At 42.4% G+C, this 22,484-nt stretch overlaps 1 protein-coding gene across 1 annotated transcript in view; it reads right to left on the reverse strand.

Annotated features, from left to right (window-relative positions):
- Positions 1 to 15,764: 15,764 nt before the first annotated feature.
- Positions 15,765 to 22,484, reverse strand: part of SERP2 (stress associated endoplasmic reticulum protein family member 2) — a 29,646-nt gene continuing 22,926 nt past the window's right edge. The window contains exon 3 of the mRNA XM_056560452.1: positions 15,765 to 16,424. Within this exon, the coding sequence (XP_056416427.1) occupies positions 16,384 to 16,424 (41 nt within the window). The 3' untranslated portion in view covers positions 15,765 to 16,383. The remainder of the gene's footprint in view (positions 16,425 to 22,484) is intronic.

A 22,484-nucleotide genomic window follows, 5' to 3' on the forward strand; every position in this document is an offset into this window, starting at 1 on the left:
CAGGAGAAGGTAAGAAGACCTCCTCCTGTGCTACAGCTGTTCGGGTTGCTGCTATTATACCGCGGTGATCCAGAACAGCTCCCTAAGCTAACCGGCACATTTTACTTACTTTTTAGCCATGCGGCTCAGCTTTGAGCGCGCGGCTAAGTGTTAATAGCACTAGGCACCGCGATCAGTACAGTGCGCTATTAGCGGCGGATCCCGGCTTCACTATGACGCCGGGCACGCCGCGATATGATGCGGGGTCACTGGGTGACCCCGCGTTATATCGCAGGACCGGGACTTAGGACGTACCCATACATCCTTAATCCCCATATCAAACCTATGCTGCTCTGTACAGTTGCTAAAATGGACAGCAGAGGTCAGCAGAGAGCATTGTGGTCATGACATCAGAGAAATCCAAAAAGATAACAGCTTCCTGTGTAGCATACAGCTCCTACAAAGAACTAGAATGATTAATATTTTTTAATAGAAGTAATTTACAAATCTGTTTAAACTTTCTGTCAACAGCTAATTTAATAAAAAATGTTTTCCAGGGGAGTACCCCTTTAAAATAATAAGGGGTTTGTGGTTAAACAAAAAACTTACCTTCTCAGCTCAACATAAAGTGCCCCAATGTGGCCATGTGAATCACGTAGTCTGTTTATTGGGTGCACCCAGTACCTCCGAAGCCTGGCTTGTCTCTAGATACAAAAGATCATAAAAAAATATTAATAAGTTTAAATAAAAAAAAAAAAAAAAACATTTGTGAACATTATATGGAAGACTTGCTTACCATACGCAGTCTGCGACAACGAATTACATTAACCATGATGGTTAAGAGTAGACGTAGTTGTGGGGGGTGTAGTCTGGTGCGCGGTTCCACCACTCCATCCTGAGTAGATGCGACATTTGCTGAATTTTCGCTCATTTTTCAGGTTTTTAGACAAAGCAATTTACTAATGTGCTTCAGGCTTGATAACAAAATGGCTGCGGAGTAAAAAAAAAAAAAAAGTGTGGAGTATGTGGAGGAGAATGGGTGTCATCCTTTTTTTCACGGGCTGTCTCTTCTACAATTTCCGCGCGAATTCGGCGCGGAAATGATCTCGGGCGTAAATTTTTTTTACCATTGACTTGTATTGAATTCTGCTAGCGGATTCTGCTTGAAGAATGAACATGTTCTTTCTTCAAGCGGAACGGAATTCAACGTCGGAATTCCGCTGGCGGAATTTCCGACGTGTGAACTGCACAGTGTGTAAAATACATTGAAGTGAATGGGAAGGGGACATGTGCATTCATTTTGAGCGGAGAATTCAAGAGGAATTACTCAAGTAAATTCCTCTTGAATTACTCTGTGTGAACGCACCCTTAGGAGGAACCCAGGGCCAACCGCACCAGCATAAGGTCTCACAAGGGGTCTGAGGATCTCATCTCGGTACCTAATGGCAGTCAGGCTACCTCTGGCAAGCACATGGAGGGCTGTGCGGCCCACCAAAGAAATGCCACCCCGCACCATTACTGACCCACCGCCAAACCGGTCATGCTGGAGGATGTTGCTGGCAGCAGAATGTTCTCCACGGCGTCTCCAGACTCTGTCACGTGCTCAGTATGAACCTGCTTTCATCTGTGAAGAGCACAGGGTGCCAGTGGTGAATTTGCCAATCTTGGTGTTCTCTGGCAAATGCCAAACGTCCTGCACGGTGTTGGGCTGTAAGCACAACCCCCACCTGTGGACGTCGGGCCCTCATACCACCCTCATGGAGTCTGTTTCTGACCGTTTGAGTGGACACATGCACATAAGTGGCCTGCTGGAGGTCATTTTGCAGGGCTCTGGCAGTGCTCCTCCTTGCACAAAGGCGGAGGTATTGGTCTTGCTGCTGAGTTGTTTCCCTCCTACAGCCTCCTCCACGTCTCCTGATGTACTGGCCTGTCTCCTGGTAGTGCCTCCATGCTCTGGACCCTACGCTGACAGACACAGCAAGCCTTCTTGCCACAGCTTACATTGATGTGCCATCTTGGATGAGCTGTACTACCTGAGCCACCTTTGTGGGTTGTAGACTCCGTCTCATTCTACCACTAGAGTGAAAGCACCGCCAGCATTCAAAAGTGACCAAAACCTCAGCCAGGACGCATTGGAACTGAGAAGTGGTCTGTGGTCACCACCTGAAGAACTACTCCTTTATTGAGGGTGTCTTGCTAATTGCCTATAATTTCCACCTGTTGTCTGTTCCATTTGCACAACAGCATGTGAAATTGATTGCCAATCAGTGTTGGTTCCTGAGTGGACAGTGTGATTTCACAGAAGTGTGATTGACTTGGAGTTACATTGTGTTCCCTTTATTTTTTTGAGCAGTGTACATCTCCCTATGCTCTCTCCGGCCAGTTGTAACTCTTTCCTTCAAGGTTCCCCATCCCAATGTACAAAGTAAGGCATCCACCATAAAATGCCACACAACACACCCTTGCAGCAATAACATGTTGATCTTACTACCTGGATTATATGTAATGTGCCAAATAAACTGTAGTAAATAACCCAATAAGTCACTTAATAGTTTGTTGTGTGAATTTCTACAGAACTGGCTGCATTATGTACTCACTCCTTCCTCCTCGATGAGTAATAGAGGAGCCGACACACTGTGCCCTCATAAATGAGACATGTCACGTACATTCTTACTTCAGTAGTCACATGAAATATGTGTACATTCAGGGCTCATACTGTCATTGCTGTCCATTACCCATCTAACTCCTTAGGATAAGTATCTGCTTTTTGAACAATAAAACATATTCTGCTATAAAAAAAAACACTCTGTTTTTAACATTGTCCTTCTTCCACCAAATTATTTGCAGTGGATTTATCAATGTTAAACTTTAGTAGCAATATACATTGAATGGCGGATGAATTAGAAACACCCATCAAGTAGTAGATTGGACCTCCTCCTGCCTTCAGTACTGCAGCAGTTCTTTGTGGCATATGTTCCATTAGGTGTTGGCCCATGCAGACAGGGTAGTTTCTCACAGTTGCCGTTCTCTGGACCACTCATTCTACCTTATCACACAAATGCTTTTTGGATTAAAGGGGTGCTCCGGGGAAAAACAGCTTATCCCCTATCCAAAAATCCCATATATGCTAAGGAACTACGGGGGGAATTTACAAAAAGTAAAGTAGTACTGTAACAATATTGTCCTTTTTTTTGGTGGTTTGGTGTCATTGTGCCATAGTTCTCAAAATGTCTCAAAGCATAAATGATAAATTCCCCCCCTAACCAGTTGTGTGTTTGGACAGGATAGTTGGAGCCCCAGTGTTATATTCAGATGCAACTTGTTGTCTATGCATCTCCTGTTTTGTCAGAAGGACTCCTCAAATCCTTTTCATCCATATGATCCTCCTTTGCAGGGTGTTTTTCTTTGAGCACACCATTAGGCCCCAGCTACTATAGCACTGATGACCAAGTTTGGTTTGAAGTTTCTCAGCTTACTTAAAGGGGTACTTAAAGGTGAATTATTATTATTTTTTTAAATCAACTGGTGCCAAAAAGTTACAGATTTTTAAATTTCTTCTATTTAACACCTTGGGGACGCAGGGTGTACGCGTATGCCCCCATCACCAAATCCTTAAGAACTCAGAGCGTACCTGTACGTCCTTGACCCATTAACAAGTGGAGAACGGTTTGAACCCGGTGGGTTCCGACTGCTATCAGCAGCCAGGACCCAGGGTTAATGCCGGCCATGGCGGATCCGGCCGATGCCCGGCATTAACCCTTTAGACACCGCAATCAATTAGATTACGGCTTCTAAAAAAAAAAAAATTATAATCCCTGCAGTTCAGTGGAGCTGATCGGGACTATCGCAACATAATCACGATGTCCCGATCAGCTTATCAGATGACAGGACACCTTCCTCATCGTCGTGCGATCAGCGATCTACTGCTCCATGCGCCAAGAACACTGATCAATGCTATGCTATGGCATAACATTGATCAGTATATGCAATCAGAAGATTGCATGGTATAGCCCCCTATGGCAAAAAAAAAAAAGTTGATAAAAGTTCATTAACCCCTTACCTATTAAAAGTTGAAATCACCCCCCTTTTCCTATTTTAATAAAATAATGCAATAAAAATAATCATATGTGGTACCGCCATGTGCGTAAATGTCCAAACTATAAAAATTTAAGGTTAGCTAAACCGAACAGTCGATGGCGTACATGTAAAAAAAATACCAAAGTCCAAAATTTTACATTTTTGGTCACTTCATATACCATAAAAATATTAATAAAAAGCGATCAAAAAGTCCCATCAAAACATAAATGGTGACAATAAAAACTACAGACCACGGCGCCAAAAATAAGACCCTTGTGCGGAAAAAAAAAGTTAAAGGAGTTACATAAAATAAAACCTACATAAATTGGGTATCCTTGAAACCGTATGAACTTAGAGAATAAAGATAAGCTGTCAGTTTTACCGAAAAGGGCACTGCGTAGAAACGGAAGCCGCTAAAATTAGCAAAATGGTGTTTTTTTTATTTCATTCAACAAATCATTTTTTTTTTGTTTTGCTGCAGATTGTTATAAAATAGGTGATGTCATTACACAGTACAATTAGTGACACAAAAAACAAGGCATTATATGGGTCTGTAGGTGCAAAATTTTACGCGTTATGATTTTTGAAGGGGAGGAGGAAAAAACGAAAGTGCAAAAACGATATTGTTTTCAGTCCTTAAGGTGAAAATGGGCCAAGTCCTTAAGTACTTATCAGCTGATGTATGCTCCAGAGGAAGTTGTGTAGTTCTTTCCAGTCTGACCACAGTGTTCTCTTCTGCCATCTCTGTCCATGTCAGGAACTGTCCAGAGTAGAAGCAAATCCCTATAGTAAACCTCTCCTACTCAGGACAGTTCCTGACACGGACCGAGGTGACAGCAGAGAGCACTGTGGTTAGACTGGAAAGAACTACACAACTTCCTCTAGGGCAGTGTTTCTCAAGCGCAGTCCTCAAGTACCCCCAACAGGTCATGTTTTCAGAATTTCCTTAGTCCTTCATAGGTGATATAACTGTCGTGATGCCTGATTCACTGACCAGAATTATATCACTTGTGAAAGACTAAGGAAATCCTGAAAAACATGACCTGTTGGGGGTACTTGAGGACCGCGCTTGAGAAACACTGCTTTAGAGTATACAGCAGCTGATAAGTACTAGTAGGCTAAAGATTTATAAATAGAAGTAATTTACAAATCTGTTTATTTAAATCAGTTGATTCCCCTTTTAATGTAGATTTACACTGAGAATTCACAGAAAACGTGCTCACTTGATTTTATGCCGAAGTTCCAATCATGAAAAGTGGCCATCCACTGTAAATTGATAAACAGTAGCATTCAACCATAAAATAGGTTGAATTGAAGTAAATCATTATTATACAGATTATATAATAAATCTAAAATAAAGCAAACGAGAAATCGAGAGGAGGTTGGAATTAAGGAGGGAGTTATATTAATAGCAAGACATAGAGTACAAAGATGAGGAAGGGGATGTAAGGAAGTATAGCACTGTGAAGAGCTTTGTGAGGGAGAATGGGGAAGATTTATCAAAACCTGTGTAGAGGAAGAGTGACGCAGTTGCCTATGGCAACCAATCAGCTTGCTTCTTTCATTTTTGACAGCCCTCTTTATCCCCTTAAGGCCCAAGCCTATTTTTACCTTAAGGGCCAGAGCGTTTTTTGCACATCTGACCACTGTCACTTTAAGAATTAATAAGTCTTGGATGGTTTACATTTTCAATCTGATTCCAAGATAGTTTTTTCGTGACATATTCTACTTTATGTTTGTGGTAAATTTCCGTCAATACTTGCATCATTTCTTGGTGAAAAATTCCAAAATTTGATGAAAAAATTGAAAATGTTGCATTTTTCTAACTTTGAAGCTCTCTGCTTGTAAGGAAAATAGACATTCCAAATAAATTATATATTGATTCACATATACAATATGTCTACTTTATGTTTGCATCATAACGTTGACATGTTTTTACTTTTGGAAGACATCAGAGGGATTCAAAGTTCAGAAGAAATTTTCAAAATTGGAATTTTTCAGGGACCACTTCAGTTTTGAAGTGGATTTGAAGGGCCTTCATATTAGAAATGCCCCATAAATTACCCCATTATAGAAACTGCACCCCTCAAAGTATTCAAAATGACATTCAGTAAGTGTGTTAACCCTTTAGGTGTTTCACAGGAATAGCAGCAAAGAGAAGGAGAAAATTCAAAAATCTTCATTTTTTACACTCGCATGTTTAGGAAGCCCCTATTGTCCCAGAACAGCAAAAAAAATAAATAAATAAAAACACATGGCATACTATTTTCGAAACTACACCCCTCAAGGCACATAACAAGGGGTCCAGTGAGCCTTAACACCCCACAGGTGTTTGACGACTTTTCGTTAAAGTTGGATGTGTAAATAAAAAAAAATATCAGCAAAAGTGCAGGTTTTTTTCCCAAATTTACCATTTTTACAAAGGGTAATGGGAGAAAATGCCCCCCAAAATTTGTTACCCCATCTCTTCTGAGTATGGAAATACTTCATTTTAGAATGTAAAATGCTCTGCGGGCAAATTACAATGCTCAGAAAAGAAGGAAAGCAAATTTTGCTGAAATGGTTTTTGGGGGGCATGTCGCATTTAGGAAGCCCCTATGGTGCTAGAACAGCAAAAAACTAAAAAAAAACACATGGCATATTATTTTGGAATCTAAACCCCTCAAGGAACGTAACAAGGGGTCTAGTGAGCCTTAACACCCCACAAGTGTTTGACGACATTTTGTTAAAGTCAGATTTGTAAATGAAAAAAAACATTTTTCACTAAAATGCAGGTTTTTCCCCAAATTTTACATTTTTACAAGGGGTAATGGGAGAAAATTCCCCCCCCCAATTTGTAACCCCATTTCTTCTGAGTATGGAAATACCCCATGTGTGGATGTAAAGTGCTCTGCGGGCGAACTACAATGCTCAGAAGAGGAGGAGCGCCATTGAGCTTTTTGAGAGAGAATTTGTTTGGAATGAAAGTCAGGGGCCATTTGCGTTTACAAAGCCCCCTGTGGTGCCAGAACAGTGGACCCCCAACATGTGACCCCATTGTGGAAACTGCACCCCTCACAGAATTTAATAAGGGGTGCAGTGAGCATTTACACCCCACTGGCGTTTGACAGATCTTTGGAACAGTGGGCTGTGCAAATGAAAATAAAAATTTTTCATTTTCACGGACCACTGTTCCAAAAATCTGTCAGACATCTGTGGGGTGTAAATGCTCTCTGTACCCCTTATTACATTACATGAGGGGTGTAGTTTCCAAAATGGGGTCACATGTGGAGGGTCCATTGTTCTGGGACTATGGGGGCTTTGTAAACACTCATGGCCTTCAATTTCAGACAAATTTTCTCTCCAAAATCCCAATGGCGCTGCTTCTCTTCTGAGCATTGCAGTTCGCCAGCAGAACACTTTACATCCCCATATGGGGTATGTTCTTACTGAGAAGAAATGGGGTTACAAATTTTGGGGGGCTTTTTTTTCCTATTTTCCCATGTGAAAATGAAAAATTTGGGGTAACACCAGCATTTTAGTGAAAAAAAAATATTTTTCATTTTCCCATCCAACTTTAACAAAAATTCGTCAAACACCTGTGGGGTGCTAAGGCTCACTATATCCCTTGTTACGTTCCGTAAGGGGTGTAGTTTCTAAAATGGGATCACATGTGGGTATTTATTTTTTTGCATTTATGTCAGAACTGCTGTAAAATTTAGGCCTCAAATGTACATAGTGCACTCTCACTCCTGAGCCTTGTTGTGCACCCACAGAGCATGTTACACCCACATATGGGGCAATTCTGTACTCAGGAGAAATTGCATCACAAATTTTGGGGGTCTTTTATTCCTTTTACCTCTTGTGAAAATAAAAAGTATGGGGCAACACCAACATGTTAGTGCAATTTTTTTATTTATTTTTTTTACACTTGCATGCTAGTGTAGACCCCAACTTTTCCTTTTCATAAGGGGTAAAAGGAGAAAAAGCTCCCCAAAATTTGTAGTGCAATTGCTCCCGAGTATGGAAATACTCTATATGTGGCCCTAAACTGTTTCCTTGAAATACGACGGGGCTCCGAAGTGAGAGAGCGTCATGCGCATTTGAGGACTAAATTAGGGATTGCATAAGGGTGGACATTCTACGCCAGTGATTCCCAAACAGGGTGTCTCCAGCTGTTGCTAAACTCTCAGCATGCCTGGACAGTCAGTGGCTGTCCGGAAATGCTGGGAGTTGTTGTTTTGCAACAGCTGGAGGCTGTTTTGGAAACACTGCCGTACGACACGTTTACATTTTTATTGGGACAGTGTAAGGGGGTGTATATGTAGTGTTTTACCCTTTATTATGTGTTAGTGTAGTGTAGTGTTTTATGGGTACATTCGCACTTGCGGGGGTTTACGCTGAGTTTCCCGCTAGGAGTTTGTGCTGCGGCGGAAAATTAGCAGCTCAAACTTGAAGCAGGAAACTCACTGTAAACCCGCCCGTATGAATGTACCCTGTATATTCACATGGGGGGCAAACCTCCAGCTGTTTCAAAACTATAACTCCCAGCATGTACTGACAGACCGTGCATGCTGGGAGTTGTACTTTTGCAACAGCTGGAGGCACACTGGTTTGGAAAACCTTCATTTAGGTTCTGTTACCTAACTCAGTATTTTCCAACCGGTGTGCCTCCAATAGTTGCAAAACTACAACTCCCAGCATGTACTGATCGCCGAAGGGCATGCTGGGAGATGTAGTTATGCAACAGCTGGAGGTACGCAACTACAACTCCCAGATCTGAAGGGTCACAGTTTAAAGACCACTGCACAGTGATCTCCAAACTGTGGCCCTCCAGATGTTGCAAAACTACAATTCCCAGCATGCCCAGACAGCAAACTGCTGTGTGGGCATGCTGGGAGTTGTAGTTTTGCAAGATCTAGAGGGCCACAGTTTAGAGACCATTGTACAGTGATCTCCAAACTGAAGCCCTCCAGCTGTTGCAAAACTGCAAATCCCAGCATGCCCAAACAGATGTCTGGGCATTCTGGGAGTTGTAGTTTTGCAACATCTGGAGGGCTACAGTTTAGAGACCACTGTATTGTCGTCTCAAAACTGTAGCCCTCCAGATGTTGCTAGGGTAGTACTCACCAGCTTACGTAGGATCGCCTCACCAGGGAGCCGCATGGCAGTCCACTGCTGCCCGCCGCTGATGGTAAGTGGACTTCTGGCGCCGGTTACCATTGGTTCCCCCGTTCTGCTCGGACTACTGTGGGTAGGCAGAACAGGGGAACCAAACTTTAACCCCCCCCCCCCGCTATCTGCTATTGGTTGGTTGCTTCTTATCTCTTCAGGGGGATCGAGGGTGTCTTAGACAAGTCCGATCCCCCTTATTTTCTGGGTCAACGGAGACTCCTATGACCTGGAATCGCCGTTGTGAATTAACCGGTGATTTGCGGCGATCGCCGACATTGGAGGGGGGTCTAGAAATTCCCACGGGTGTACAGGTACACCCTTGGTCATTAAGGTCCAGGGAGCGAGAGGGTACCTGTATGCCCATGGTCCCTAAGTGGTTAAAAATGAAAGAAGCGATCTGATTGGTTGCTTTGGGCAACTGCACCACTCTTCCTCTACACAGGTTTTGATAAATCTCCCCAAATGAGTTTAAATGGTAAAGTCGGCAGTCGCCTCTGAGCATCCACGCACGGCTGCAGACCTGATCCTGCGTTTTTTTTCTCTGTATAGGAGCTTTGAGTCCTCAGCTTAGCGGGTGCAGGATACTGTGCATTGCTTCACTACACTATTGGCGTTTAGGTCTATCCTTTATTATGTCCTAGCACCGCCAGAGACTCTAATATTTCATTGAATATCGTCTGGGCTGTAAAACCTTTGCCTCACCTGTCAGCTGGTTGTTGCTGGTGCCATCCTATGCTCTTCTGGGACACGTTACACCTTATCACATTTTTGCATCTTAAATCTATAAGAATCTTTTGCTGTATATAGTGTAGTTTGCCTGTGTCATATGTTTTTATCTTTGCTGTAAGAGGCGAGGATGAATGTTTTATCCAGACAAAACTCAACAGGAACTGTTAGTAAGTAACCCAAGAATAGTCCTAGCTATTTATATTATTTACTGCCTGTGTAAAAGCTGACTTGCTGCACTAAATAAAGGATTCCACATTGTTCCCAAGAAAAGAGGTAAATCTCCTCACGTAAATGCGTAGGATGGGTCAAAAGTCAAGAATCATTTAAAGGAGCATACCAGCAAAAGACAGCACACTTGGTTGTTCTCATATCTCCCATATAAGTCTATGATACCTACAGAATTAACTGATCATACTAGTTCTTTCTCTGTTAAAGGGGTACTCCGCTGGAAAACATTTTTTTTTATCAACTGGTGCCAGAAAGTTAAACAGATTTGTAAATGACTTCTATATAAAAATCTTAATCCTTCCAGTACCTATCAGCTGCTGCATGCTACAGAGGAAGTTGTTTTCTTTTTGAATTTCCTTTCTGTTTGACCACAGTGCTCTCTGCTGACACCTCTGTCCATTTTAGGAACTGTCCAGAGCAGGAGCAAATCCCCATAGAAAACCTATCCTACTCTGGACAGTTCCTGGCATAGATAGAGGTGTCAGCAGAGAGCGCTGTGTTCAGACAAAAAGGAAATTCAAAAAGAAAAGAACTTCCACTGTAGTATACAGCAGCTAATAAGTACTGGAAGGATTAAGATTTTTAAATAGAAGTAATTTACAAATCTGTTTAACTTTCTGCCACCATTTGATTAGAAAAGAAGGGGTTTTCCACTGGAGTACCCCTTTAGCTATAGCATGCCCTGCCTAGAAGGTCCCGGGAGGGGTCCAATGCTTCCAGTGAGCATGCCAATATGAACATCACTTTACTCTCTGTGTAATAAAAGTATGGAGGGAGAGTTATCAAAACCTGTGGAGAGGAAAAGCTAAACAGTTGCCCATAGAAGCCAATCAGATCGCTTCTTTAATTTTTGAAAAGGCCTCTGAAAAATGAAAGAAGCAATCTGATTGGTTGCTATGGGCAACTTGTAAACTTTTCCTTTGCACAGGATTTGATAAATCTCCCCCATGGTCCCTGGTGGTCAATACAGTTGCATTCTAAATATATATTTTTAGCTACGTGACACTGTTTCCTTAAGAACCACTCTTTAACAAATAACTTGCAACAACAGCAATACAGTACAACACTTTTACAGAACATTACAGGAATAAACATTATCTAGTCACCAGTTAAACTTAGTGCCGTGAGTGAGTCACAGGCTGCAAGCAAGGAAGGGGATATATGCAATGAGGATGGTGCGCTGGACCATCCTCCCGGCCCCTGCAGAAGTACATTGAAAACAGCTCAGCTTAATTAAGGTAGTGCACCCTCTCCCCTCTCTCACATCTGTCCACCCCCCTTTGTCACCCCTCTGTTACCCCCTTTCACCCTTGTCCACTTTCCTGTCATCTATATCCACCTTCTCCGCCCGTTACCCATGTTAACCACCCCCAAGTCTACCCCCATCACCAATGTCAGACCCTCACTATTCACCCTTCTGTCTCTTTGTCACTCCTGTCCACCCCTTTGTTACCACCCTGTCACTCCTGTCCACACCTCTTTCACCCCCTATGCCCCGTCACACATGTACACTCTTATACACCCATCTGTCACCCATGTACACCCCTCAACACTCCTCTACACCCCTAACACCCCTGTTACCCATGTGCACCCCTCGGTCACCCCCTACGCCCCCCGTTACCCATGTACACTGTTCTACACCTATGTACACCCCTCTGTCACCCCCTACGCCACCTGCCACCCATCTACACTCTTCTATAACCATCTGTCACCCATGTACACTATTCTACACCCCTCTGTTACCCCTTTACACCTACACGCCCCTGTATTCCTCTTCACTTGTAAAAGGGGAATCTGAAGGCTGATGCAGGAAAAGTGTGGAGCCTCATAGGTTTTGCAGGTTTAACGGTGAAGAATCGTGGCTGGAAGAAACCATTATGATGACCCGGAGAAGAGACAGGAATGACACCGATTTTAGAAGACATCACTTGTGAGTTGTGGTATAAAGCATCACAATAATATACATAGCCAACAGATAAATTGATGTTGTGCATTGCGGCTGTTTAAGCACCCCCCCCCCCCTTTCCCTTTTTTTTGCTCGTCAAAATAGGTAGGGGTACGCTGCAAAAACATTTTTCAAGCCAAAAAAGGTTGGGAAACACTAATATAGAGGTTTTCTTCTCCAAGCCACCTCTATTAACAAGCACCATTTCTTCTTGCCCAAGCATTTTCCACTAGTCCATAGGCATGAGCCAGGACACATACTGTTGGACCGGGGACTCTGCCACTGCAGACTATGGCCCTTTCTCTTTTCCGCCACTGCGGACATTGGTACCGTGAGTAAACAGCAACAGGGGTTCATTTTTTCACCCCTAGCTGCGTAGCACTTCAGCTTCAGAGCATTTCTGTTAGATTTTGGGAATATTCTATCCCTCTGTATTCTCACTGGTACCATAATTTAGACAGGACGGTGTTTATTTTGTATCTGTACTGTCTGCCTATTTTTGCAAGCATATTGTTGATGCATTCTGTGTGATGCCTGGTGTATTTAATGTATGGTAATTTGTTTCCCAATTGATAATACTCCTGAGGAACCCACCAATGTGGGGTAAACGCATCAAGGGTAAGACCGCAATTCTATTGTAAGACCATGGGGTAGGTCGGGGCAGGGGTCACCCTTTTTAGGGCGAGTGCCCCGACGGTCCCTAAGGGAGTAGGGGTAGTATCACTACACAACTCCGATAGGGCTTTTTAGGGTCACTATACCCATGCTAACAGTGCCCCCTCCCCTGACAGTTAACCTTCTACTCTCATACGGTCTACATGCGTATAGGTGAGTTTATGTCCTAAGTGGCCCTGGTCTTTGGTACCCTGGTAGTTGATTAATTCAGGTGGAGGTTAATTTGGCACACCGATCCACCTGATTTTTGTCTTTTTTGGTGTTTTTGTGTAGTGGGTTATTTTTAAGTACAACCATCAAATGTTATGTTTTAAGATTGTGTACCCCTTTTGTGAATTTTAGTCCATAAGCTTACAGGACCAGTTCACACTCAGGCCACTTTGCAGGCCACAGAGCAAGCAATAGCTGCTTGCGATAAATGTTGGGCCTTTTGCTCTGTACACAAAGTGCTGTGTGGGGCAATAAAAAGTCCAATAACTCTTCTCTTATAGGAGACATATTATGCATTGCAAGGGAAGAGAATAATGCATACCCCCTTAAAAGCATCCCCTCCTGCTCAGGTTCTCAAGAACCATACAGGACAGCAGTATAGCACATTGCTTAATGTAGCAATTTTAGTTCCCGTTCCTTTCTGGGGCCTAGTCCCATTAGTGTAGCACATGGAGCACAAAACTGGGTACTATTGTCTTGGACAGAGAAGCAGAAATTAGGAATATACCTAAAGAAGCATTCCAGTGAATTTTTTGTCCATATAATGCACTATACTATTCCTGTATGCATCCATACATTTCATTACCGTATCTGGGTGACCACCAGTCTGACAACCAGAAAATGACAGTGCTTAATGTGTTTCAAAATTGCAAGAAAAAAATGACCCTTTGTAGCAGGCGCTGCAGACTCATGGAAGGAAGGTTTTAATAAGAATAATAAGAATGCAGAATTATATAACTTTATTGATAAAAATAATAAAATATCTCTACCCCAATGACCCAGGGTGATCTCCCCTTTCTTTACATTGTAAGATACAAGTCTTAGCTAAGCTGAGGAAGGGGTAGGTCACCCTAAACACATCATTGGTGTGGAGATGTTTTGTTATTTTTAGGGATCGACCGATTATCGGTTTGGCCGATATTATCGACCGATAATCGCGATTTTGGGCATTATCGGTATCGGCAATTACCTTGCCGATAATGCCCCGCCCCCACTGCACCGCGACCGCCCCACCCACCAACCCACCGCACCGCGTCCCACACCCCATTGCCTCCCCCATCCCCGGTTTTATAATTACCTGTTCCCGGGTCAACGCTACTCCTGGCTCCTGCTGCGTCCTGCGTTACGCTGTGCGCAATGATGAGTGACGTGACGCGACATCACCGTCAGTGCGCACAGTGACAGCTCAGGAGGACGCCACCGGAGCCAGATGTAGAGTGGACCCCGGGACCCGGTAATTATAAAACCGGGGATGGGGGAGGCAATGGGGCCGGGGCGGTTTAAATCAATGATCTACAGCGGTGTGTGTGTGTGTGTGGGGGGTAAATAGCCGATAACTTATACCGGAATATCGGTATAAGTTATCGGCTCTCGGCCCTAACCTCCACAGATTATCGGTATCGGCCCTAAAAAAACGATATCGGTCGATCCCTAGTTATTTTTATAAATAAAGTCACAAATTCAGCATTCTACAACCCGTCTGAGCCTCCTTCCATGATTCTGCAGCACCTACTACAAAAGGTCATTTTTTTTCTTGCCATTTGGATTCTGCTCCCATATTGTACTGCCTCTCCTAGTGACCCCTGGACTTAGAAGCAACTCCTTTCTTGGTACTCCAGTATTCACGGGTGATATGCATGATTATCTTTGATTCGAGGTGAGTTCATCACCTAGAACCCCCCCCCCCCCCCAAGTGGGGAAGAACACTCCTTGGGTAGTACACAAGGTGCTCTTTTTCATTCTCTGCTTTTTGTCTTCTGTACAGCTTAATGTGTTTCAGGAAGTGGTCTGCCATGTGTCACCTGACTTTCTGTCAACTACACGATTACATCATCACCTATCAGATCCCTCCTGGCAGCTCTGATTGTTACCATCTCAGCTCCTCTCTCCTTGTTCAATTACCCTTCCTTGTTTCTTCTATGCTGCTGAAGATCTTACATCTTCCCTAAGACACAAGGAGCTCAGTAACAGTAGGTGAGTCCATACACTGATCTGCTGTGGAGTTATACAACTGATCACGCTGTGTCTCCTGTGGACAGATCGTCTTGTGTGTCCCAAGTGACGCCTAACACTGCTCTCTCCGGTGTGTTAAAAGCTGACAGGGAGAACAGGTATACAGGTGTTTAACAGCTGCTATATACAGAATAATACTCTATTCTGTGAGTGAGGAGACATCAGATCTATGTCACTTACTGCACTTAGATGCAAATGCAGTGATGAGACTGCACCCCCACTCTGCAAACACAGCAGTGTCCATGCATGCCACATCAGCCAAAACAGGTATAGGCAAGGCATACACAGAAGCCTCTACTTATATGAGAAAAAAAATCCTGTACTGTTTCTTTAAATGGAGACTGATCAGTTCCAATAGTTTCCTGATCTCAGCTGGTGTGAATGAGAGCCAAAGTTTTTTTTTTTTTTTTTTTTTTACAAATGTAACCACATAGGCACTGCACATATCTTAAATAAAGCTATAATCCAATAACTTGGTAGGAAAATTGAATAAAACCACCAGTACCCATTGTTTTTATGAAGCCAACAACAACAATTGCATTAGGAAACTTTCCAGTAAACAGCCCAAGAGAGCATCCCAGCTCTGTGATGTTTACTGCCTGATATAAATATAGCATTCTTTCCCTGAGGTGTGATTTCAGAATGTATTTTATGGTGTGGTGCGAGGATTCATGCTGGGTATATGTCTTTGACTATTGTAATCTTACAATTTATCTGTCTACTGAATAAATGTAAATAATAAAGCCATAAAATGTCAACAAAATGTTCTTTAATCAAATTCCAATACCTAAATCACATAGAGTATGTCCTAAATACATGAGGTTTTACTGCAGTTTTACAGTGCAAGTTGCAGTACAAAGATATACTTCCTAGAGCTGCTTCTATGCAAAACCACATGACCAATTCTTCCTCCCTTAAAGGAAGGAACAGGACATGCTGCCATTTTGTTTCTGAAAGGCAGCATTTCCAAAGAACTGTATGTTTTTTGGCCACATTGCGTGGGCATACAATAATGTGTTACTTTAACAAACTAGCCACAAACCTTCTTATTCATATTTATGAAACAAATAAAAAATAAATCAATAAATAATCAAATAAAATCAATAAATAACTAAAATAGCAACAGTCAATTAATATGCATCAGCTGACACATGTTTAGAAAATAAATAAGTCCTTCCTTGGAGCGTTTTCAGAAGAGCCAACTCATCAACATTAAGGATTCTCTGATTTTTTTTCTTCTTCAAGGTAAACTCTGTAGGCACAAATAATTCATGGGTTCTCAAGACGTCCTCCCACTCACAGCTGTGGCTTTGTCCGCTATGATCGCTAACATAAGGCAAATGTCCAGACTCCCGACTTCTTCTCTTCTTCTGTCACATTCCCATCCTGATGCTCTGGATGATTTGAAAAATTGCTGAAAGAAAGAAGAAAACACAAATTTTCAACATGGAGAATGGAACACAAATTCTCAGTATCAGAGGAAATAACACAAACAAGTTATCCAGCACATCCATGCGTTCTACCCATTTGATTCCTATTTTCTCACTTCTATGGTTTTCTAATGCAGCATACATTTTTATGATGTTTCTGAGTTTGCAAAGAGAATGGGTAGATTCTTATCACTGAATTTCGTATGGTTCTACCTATCTACCTTTCCTATGAGTGTAGCCAGTGGTACAAATAGGCTGTATAAAAAGAAAAAGTCAGAGTGGCACCACTAGTTGTCCTGGACATAAATCACTAATTAATACTTGGAACTGAAAAGGATACAATAAGTGGGTATTCAGACCTGGGAACCTTGTCCTGTGGTTGTGCTAGGATCAATGAAATCGATGTCAGAAAGTAAGACTGGATAATACAACAAAGGTAATCCTGCACTCACTGCCCAGGTACTGTGTGTTCAGCTCGTCTCAGGAGTGTAACATCCGACTGGTAGGTGTGCTTGGCGTGGGGCGCTCAGAGGCGACTGCTGGCGGTTTCACGCAATAATGCGCTTCTTCCAGCCTCCGGAAGGAGGCCGGAAGAAGCGCATTATTGCGTGAAACCGCCGGCAGTCGCCTCCGAGCGCCCCACGCCAAGCACACCTGCCAGTTAGATGTTACACTCCTGAGACGAGCTGAACACACAGTACCTGGGCAGTGAGTGCAGGATTACCTTTGCTGTAGTAGACAGTGGTACATTAGTGACATAAAACTTCTGTCCCGTAACTCACATTGAAAAGCATTATACAGTGGTCCCTCAACATACAATGTTAATTCGTTCCAAACGACTCATCGTTTGTCGAATCCATCGTATGTTGAGGGATCCGTGCAATGTAAAGTATAGGAAGCTGTACTCACCTGTCCCCGCTGCTCCGGACCAGGTCCTCACCGCTCCCGATGCTGCCCCAGGGGCTCTTGATGCTGTCCCGCTGCTCCGCTGTCTTCTTCGCAATCCTCCGGCTTCTTCCGCATCTTCTGCAGGGTCCGGGCCTCGCTTTCTGGTGACGTTATTACGTTGCTGAGCCGGCACTGCGTGCGTAGTGACGTAATAACGACGCCGGAAAGCGAGGCCCGGACCCCGGAAAAGATGCAGAAGACGCCGGAGGATCGCGAAGTGGACCCGGAGCAGGGGGAATAGGTAAGCGAACCTGCCCGGGATGCTTAAACTGCTATCCGACAGCAGCTTAAGCATTTTGCGCTGTCGGATAGCAGTTAATGCGATGGCCCCGACATATAGAGCATATAAAAGCATCGTATGTCGATGCTGACATCGACATGTGATGGCCTCTGAGAGGCCATCGTATGTCGATTTTATCATATGTTGGGGCCATCGCATGTCGGGGGGGGGGTTACTGTATATGATAGAGCAGCATTCTGTGCATAGAGTACCGTAAGTACAGAGAAACGAGGGGGTAGTGGTTTTAGAGGTTCCAGAAGGGATCTGGTAATTGAAGAATGATGTAGCTACACATGAGAGGCCATTTACTGTTAAATGGTAACTCTCATTAAAACTAATTTTTGCTATTGCACTCCTTATGGTAAATAAAAAAAGTTTTCTAATATACTTTTGTAAAAAAAAAAATGAAGTTTTCTATGTTTTATTTGTGCTTAAAAAAGCTCAAGAGCACATTTTCCCCCATCTTATACGCAGACTTAGGACCGAAGCGCAAACACAGGAAGTGCAGCCTGGAGTGCTGAGGGTGTGTGTGTCCAGCCTCATCCAATCATAGTTCCTCTCATGCTGTTGCTTGGACACACACACCCTCAGCACTCCAGGCTGCACTTCCTGTGTTTGGCTTCGGTCCAAAGTCTGTGTATGAGATGGGGACAAATGTGCTCTTGAGCTTTTTTAAAGCACAAATGAAACATAGAAAACTTCATTTTTTTTTTAAAACAAAGTATATTAGAAATATTTTTTATATACCATAAGGAGTGCAATAGCAAAAATGTATTTTAATGAGAGTTACCCTTTAAACATTCATATAATTTTTGGGAATTAGTGGTCCCTTGACCCACCTGCTGTAATAAAATAGATGGATGCAGCTGAGTTGGGATGAAACAGATGACACTTCAGTAATACTGGGGGAACTTTATAGCATTATAGAGGAAAAGTGCAAAGTGTCACTTTTACTTAAAAAAAAAAAAAAGATTTGACCTGTCAAAATGAGAAGTCAAAAGCTTTGATCAGTATGGGTCTGAGTGTTCAGACCAACACTGATCATGGGAAGGAAGTGGGAGTAGCACTCAATTAAGTGCTCCTCTACCTGTCTTGCACATTTTAAACGCCTATACCTAGACGGAACAAAACTTTTAACATTTCTCTTGACATAATAAAAGTGTTTTAAATTTACACAAGGGTTTACTACACAATTAAAAGTGGTTCATTTCTAGGTAAATACCTAATCTTATGTACAAGCAAAAGTATGCAAGGGATCAGCTCACCACCTGTAGAGCTTCCAGCTGGATGGAATGGTGCACAGACATTTCTGGTTGCTGTCCCTACGGCTCCACTGCATCAGAAAAAAGCTGATCTTTGGGTCCAGCACACGTATTCTACAAAATTTCCAATTTCTATTTCTTCAAATAAGGCTAAGTTTACATTGCCGCCAGGCCCCACTATTGCCGTACGCAATTCTGTTGATTTTAGGGGAGAAAAACAAATAGTGCTCCGCTAAACTACCAGATGTCTGACAGACCCCATTCACATCAATGGGATCTGTCGGGACCTAGGGGAGCCGGTTGAGCTAAAAAAAAAAAAAGACCCAGAAAGACCCTTAGTGGGGTAGAGCACAACGGTAATGTGAACTTAGCCTTAAATCATCATGGAGATACAAATAATAAAAAATGCTGTACCCAAAGATCTTTTTTTCTGATGCATTTTAGGTAGTTAAGATGTGTAAGTACGGTACATGCAAACATACGGCTGAACAACAATCTAACAACCAAAGCAAGCTGGCATAACCAGAAAAAAAGAAGAGAACACACAAATAAGATCTAATGTCGGCCCCTTTCTACTTCCAGTCATCTCATCGCCAACTTAATAATTCTAAAGAACAGAACACTTTGTGTTCAAATTTTACTATCTGCAATTCTCAGCTCCTTGAAGGAACACTTTTAGATTCATTATCTTTGAATATATAAAGATCTCTTCGTAAGGAAAACGGTAAAAGCCTAACAACAAAAAAAGAAGAAAATTCATACTTTATTCATGATATTCTATGATGTTTGGAAATAAAGGCAATAACAAAAGGATTCCTGGACCATAGCAAGCTAGCAATACACACTGGATCAAAGCCATTCAAAATCTGATCAGTTTGCCAGGAGAGGTCATGTATCGGGGCCTAATGACATATTTGGTAACAGAGAAGGATTAGATATATTGGGGGAGATTTATCAAAGGATTTAGACTGGTTTTTCCTGTCTAAATTTGTCGCACAGAAAGTCGCAGTCTAAATATGTGCGACTTTTCTGCAACATTTGCTGTAGAGGATTTTTAGAACATGATGCATGCTAATCTATTTTAGACGGAAATGCATTGGGAAATGCATTGGTGCTGAATTTATCAAGTGCGACTTTTGTGCGACAAGTCGCATCTGCCCAAAATACGCTGAAATGTCAGACCATGTTGGAGCAGGTCTAAATGCAGTTTAAGCTGTAGACCCTGAAGTCTGAGCACAGAATTTATCAAGGGCTGTGAGACCTTTGATAAATTAGGAGCACAATAGACAGGAGACTACCACATACGCTGGTCTATAAGCATACCCAGAATAGACTAGATTAGGAAATGTCCCCCATTGGATTTCAATATAAATATGTATGCTATGCCATTAAACAGTATCCATGGGTGAGACAGTTATTGGCCAACATCTAATATATATAGCCATCTTAAAGGGGTTATCCGGCAGGAGGGTTTTGTCTTTTTTTTAAATTTTTTTTAGAACTTATATAAAAAATAAACCTGTAATAAACCTCCAGCGCTCCCACAGTGTCTCCAGTGACCATGGCTGCCATCCTCTTCCTGTCAGAAATCATGATGATTGGGCCCGTAGTGACCTCAAGGCCTCAGTCACTGGCCAAGGTGGGACAACGCCGCGGGCAGTGATTTTGTGAGTTGCAGTATAACACTTCGGGCCAAGCATCATGATTTCGGAGAATCGCAGCTGGAGAACAGAGCAGGGCACTGGAGGCACCACGTGAGCGCTGTAAGTTAATTTTTTTATACAATGTACAATGGGATAGTACTGTGCTTAAAGGTGTTGTTTGGTGAAAAACACCTGATTGCAGGGGGTGGACCGATGTGACCCCCTGTCATCTACTGAACAGGACTGCATGCTGTAGACAAGCTCTATTCCCATCTACCAGATCCCCTCCTAGCAGCTCACAGATCCCCCCCACAGATCTGTATACTGCTGCTGCTTTGTCTGTGGGATCAGGATATATAGTAGGTATACACCTTCCCTGCGGCTATGTTCATATATTCACATTTTTTCTGTTCTTACTGTTCATCTTTACCAACATCGTGAAAAAAATGGTGATATTTTACCTCAATTGTGCAAATCATGGTAAAACGTAATGTTTACTACAAATAAGAGTTCAACGTGTGAACACCGCCTAAAGACTTATCTTCAAAAAATACCTCAGTTGTCATTAAAGGTCAGATCACCTTTGCCCTATGGCAATAGTTCTCTAAAAAAACTTTTTATTTTTCATTTATTCAAACATGTTAAAACGGCACATAATTGTGAACAGACCTTAACCCACTTATCAGTCTTACGCATTTACCTGGGTAAACTCAGCTTAAATTAGATGACCAGCTGCAGTGATCAAACACATTCATGGGAAATGTAGGCAGTATTACAGAACCGATTTAGTAATGGATTTGCCAACCAAATAGAGTCAATGCCTTGCCTGCCACATCAGCTAAAACGGGTAAGCAGAAGGCATACACAAAAACCTCTACAGTATTCTCTAATGATACCATGTCTCTAAAATGCTGCACTATGTAAGCAAAAAAATAAATAAACAAAAAAATTCCTAGAGAGCTTCTTTAAAGGACAGGGACAGTATATCTATCCTGATGAAAAACTGATGGGAAGATCATGGCATCAATAGAACAAATTAGCAGTCTGGTTTCCTTTGCATTACACAGGACTGCTAACTTGTAAGTAAGTTCCTACTCTATTTTTAAAGAGGCACTTTTTATATTTTGTAGTACTGTCAGGGATGGGATGGGATCCCTGACAGTACTACTGATAAGATGACCTTTTGAAATATACATTTATTTAAAAAAAAAAATCTATGTTACTAAAAAATCTAAAATGAAAATAGCCGCCACTAGGAGTTATCTATCTTTATGCAGACAGACTACTCTGTATTTTGCAGCATACTGGATACTGGCCGTAAAGTGTGTTGGTATCCAGTATGATGATGGGAGTTGTAGTTTTGCAACAGCTGGGGGTACAATCTTTGTAAAACTGGGAGTTGTAGTTTTGCAACAGCTAATGGCAACACTGCTCTAACACGGTGCTTTAGAAACACTGCAGCTCCAGCTGTTGCAAAACTACAACTCCCAGCATGCTTGAACAGCCAATGCTTTCTCTAACTCCTGAATGACAAAGAAGCTGATCAGACATTCAGGAGTCTGTGAAAGCTGAATGACAGCTATGTTGATTAGCATCCAGCTTTACTAGGAACAGATAGAAAATGTATGCATAAAAACTACTGTGCAGTGATTTGCAGACTGCCAGGCTGCTACAGACTCAGAGCAGATGAGTCATCACAGTGAGGGAGAGAGACGGACACGCCCCCTCCAGAAGGGAAGCACAAAAAGCAAGTGAGCAACATATAAATGCTATTTGTTAGGGATATACCGGTCCTAGACACATAAAAATGATATGTACATCAGGATATTAGGTACTAAGTAACATACCTCTTTATTTTGCACTATGACAGTACCTGTTTTAACCTGCTTTAACATGCAGCATCTTTCTTTT

The sequence above is a fragment of the Hyla sarda genome, chromosome 2 (assembly GCF_029499605.1).
Source record: "Hyla sarda isolate aHylSar1 chromosome 2, aHylSar1.hap1, whole genome shotgun sequence".
In the NCBI taxonomy this organism is placed as follows: Eukaryota; Metazoa; Chordata; class Amphibia; order Anura; family Hylidae; genus Hyla; species Hyla sarda.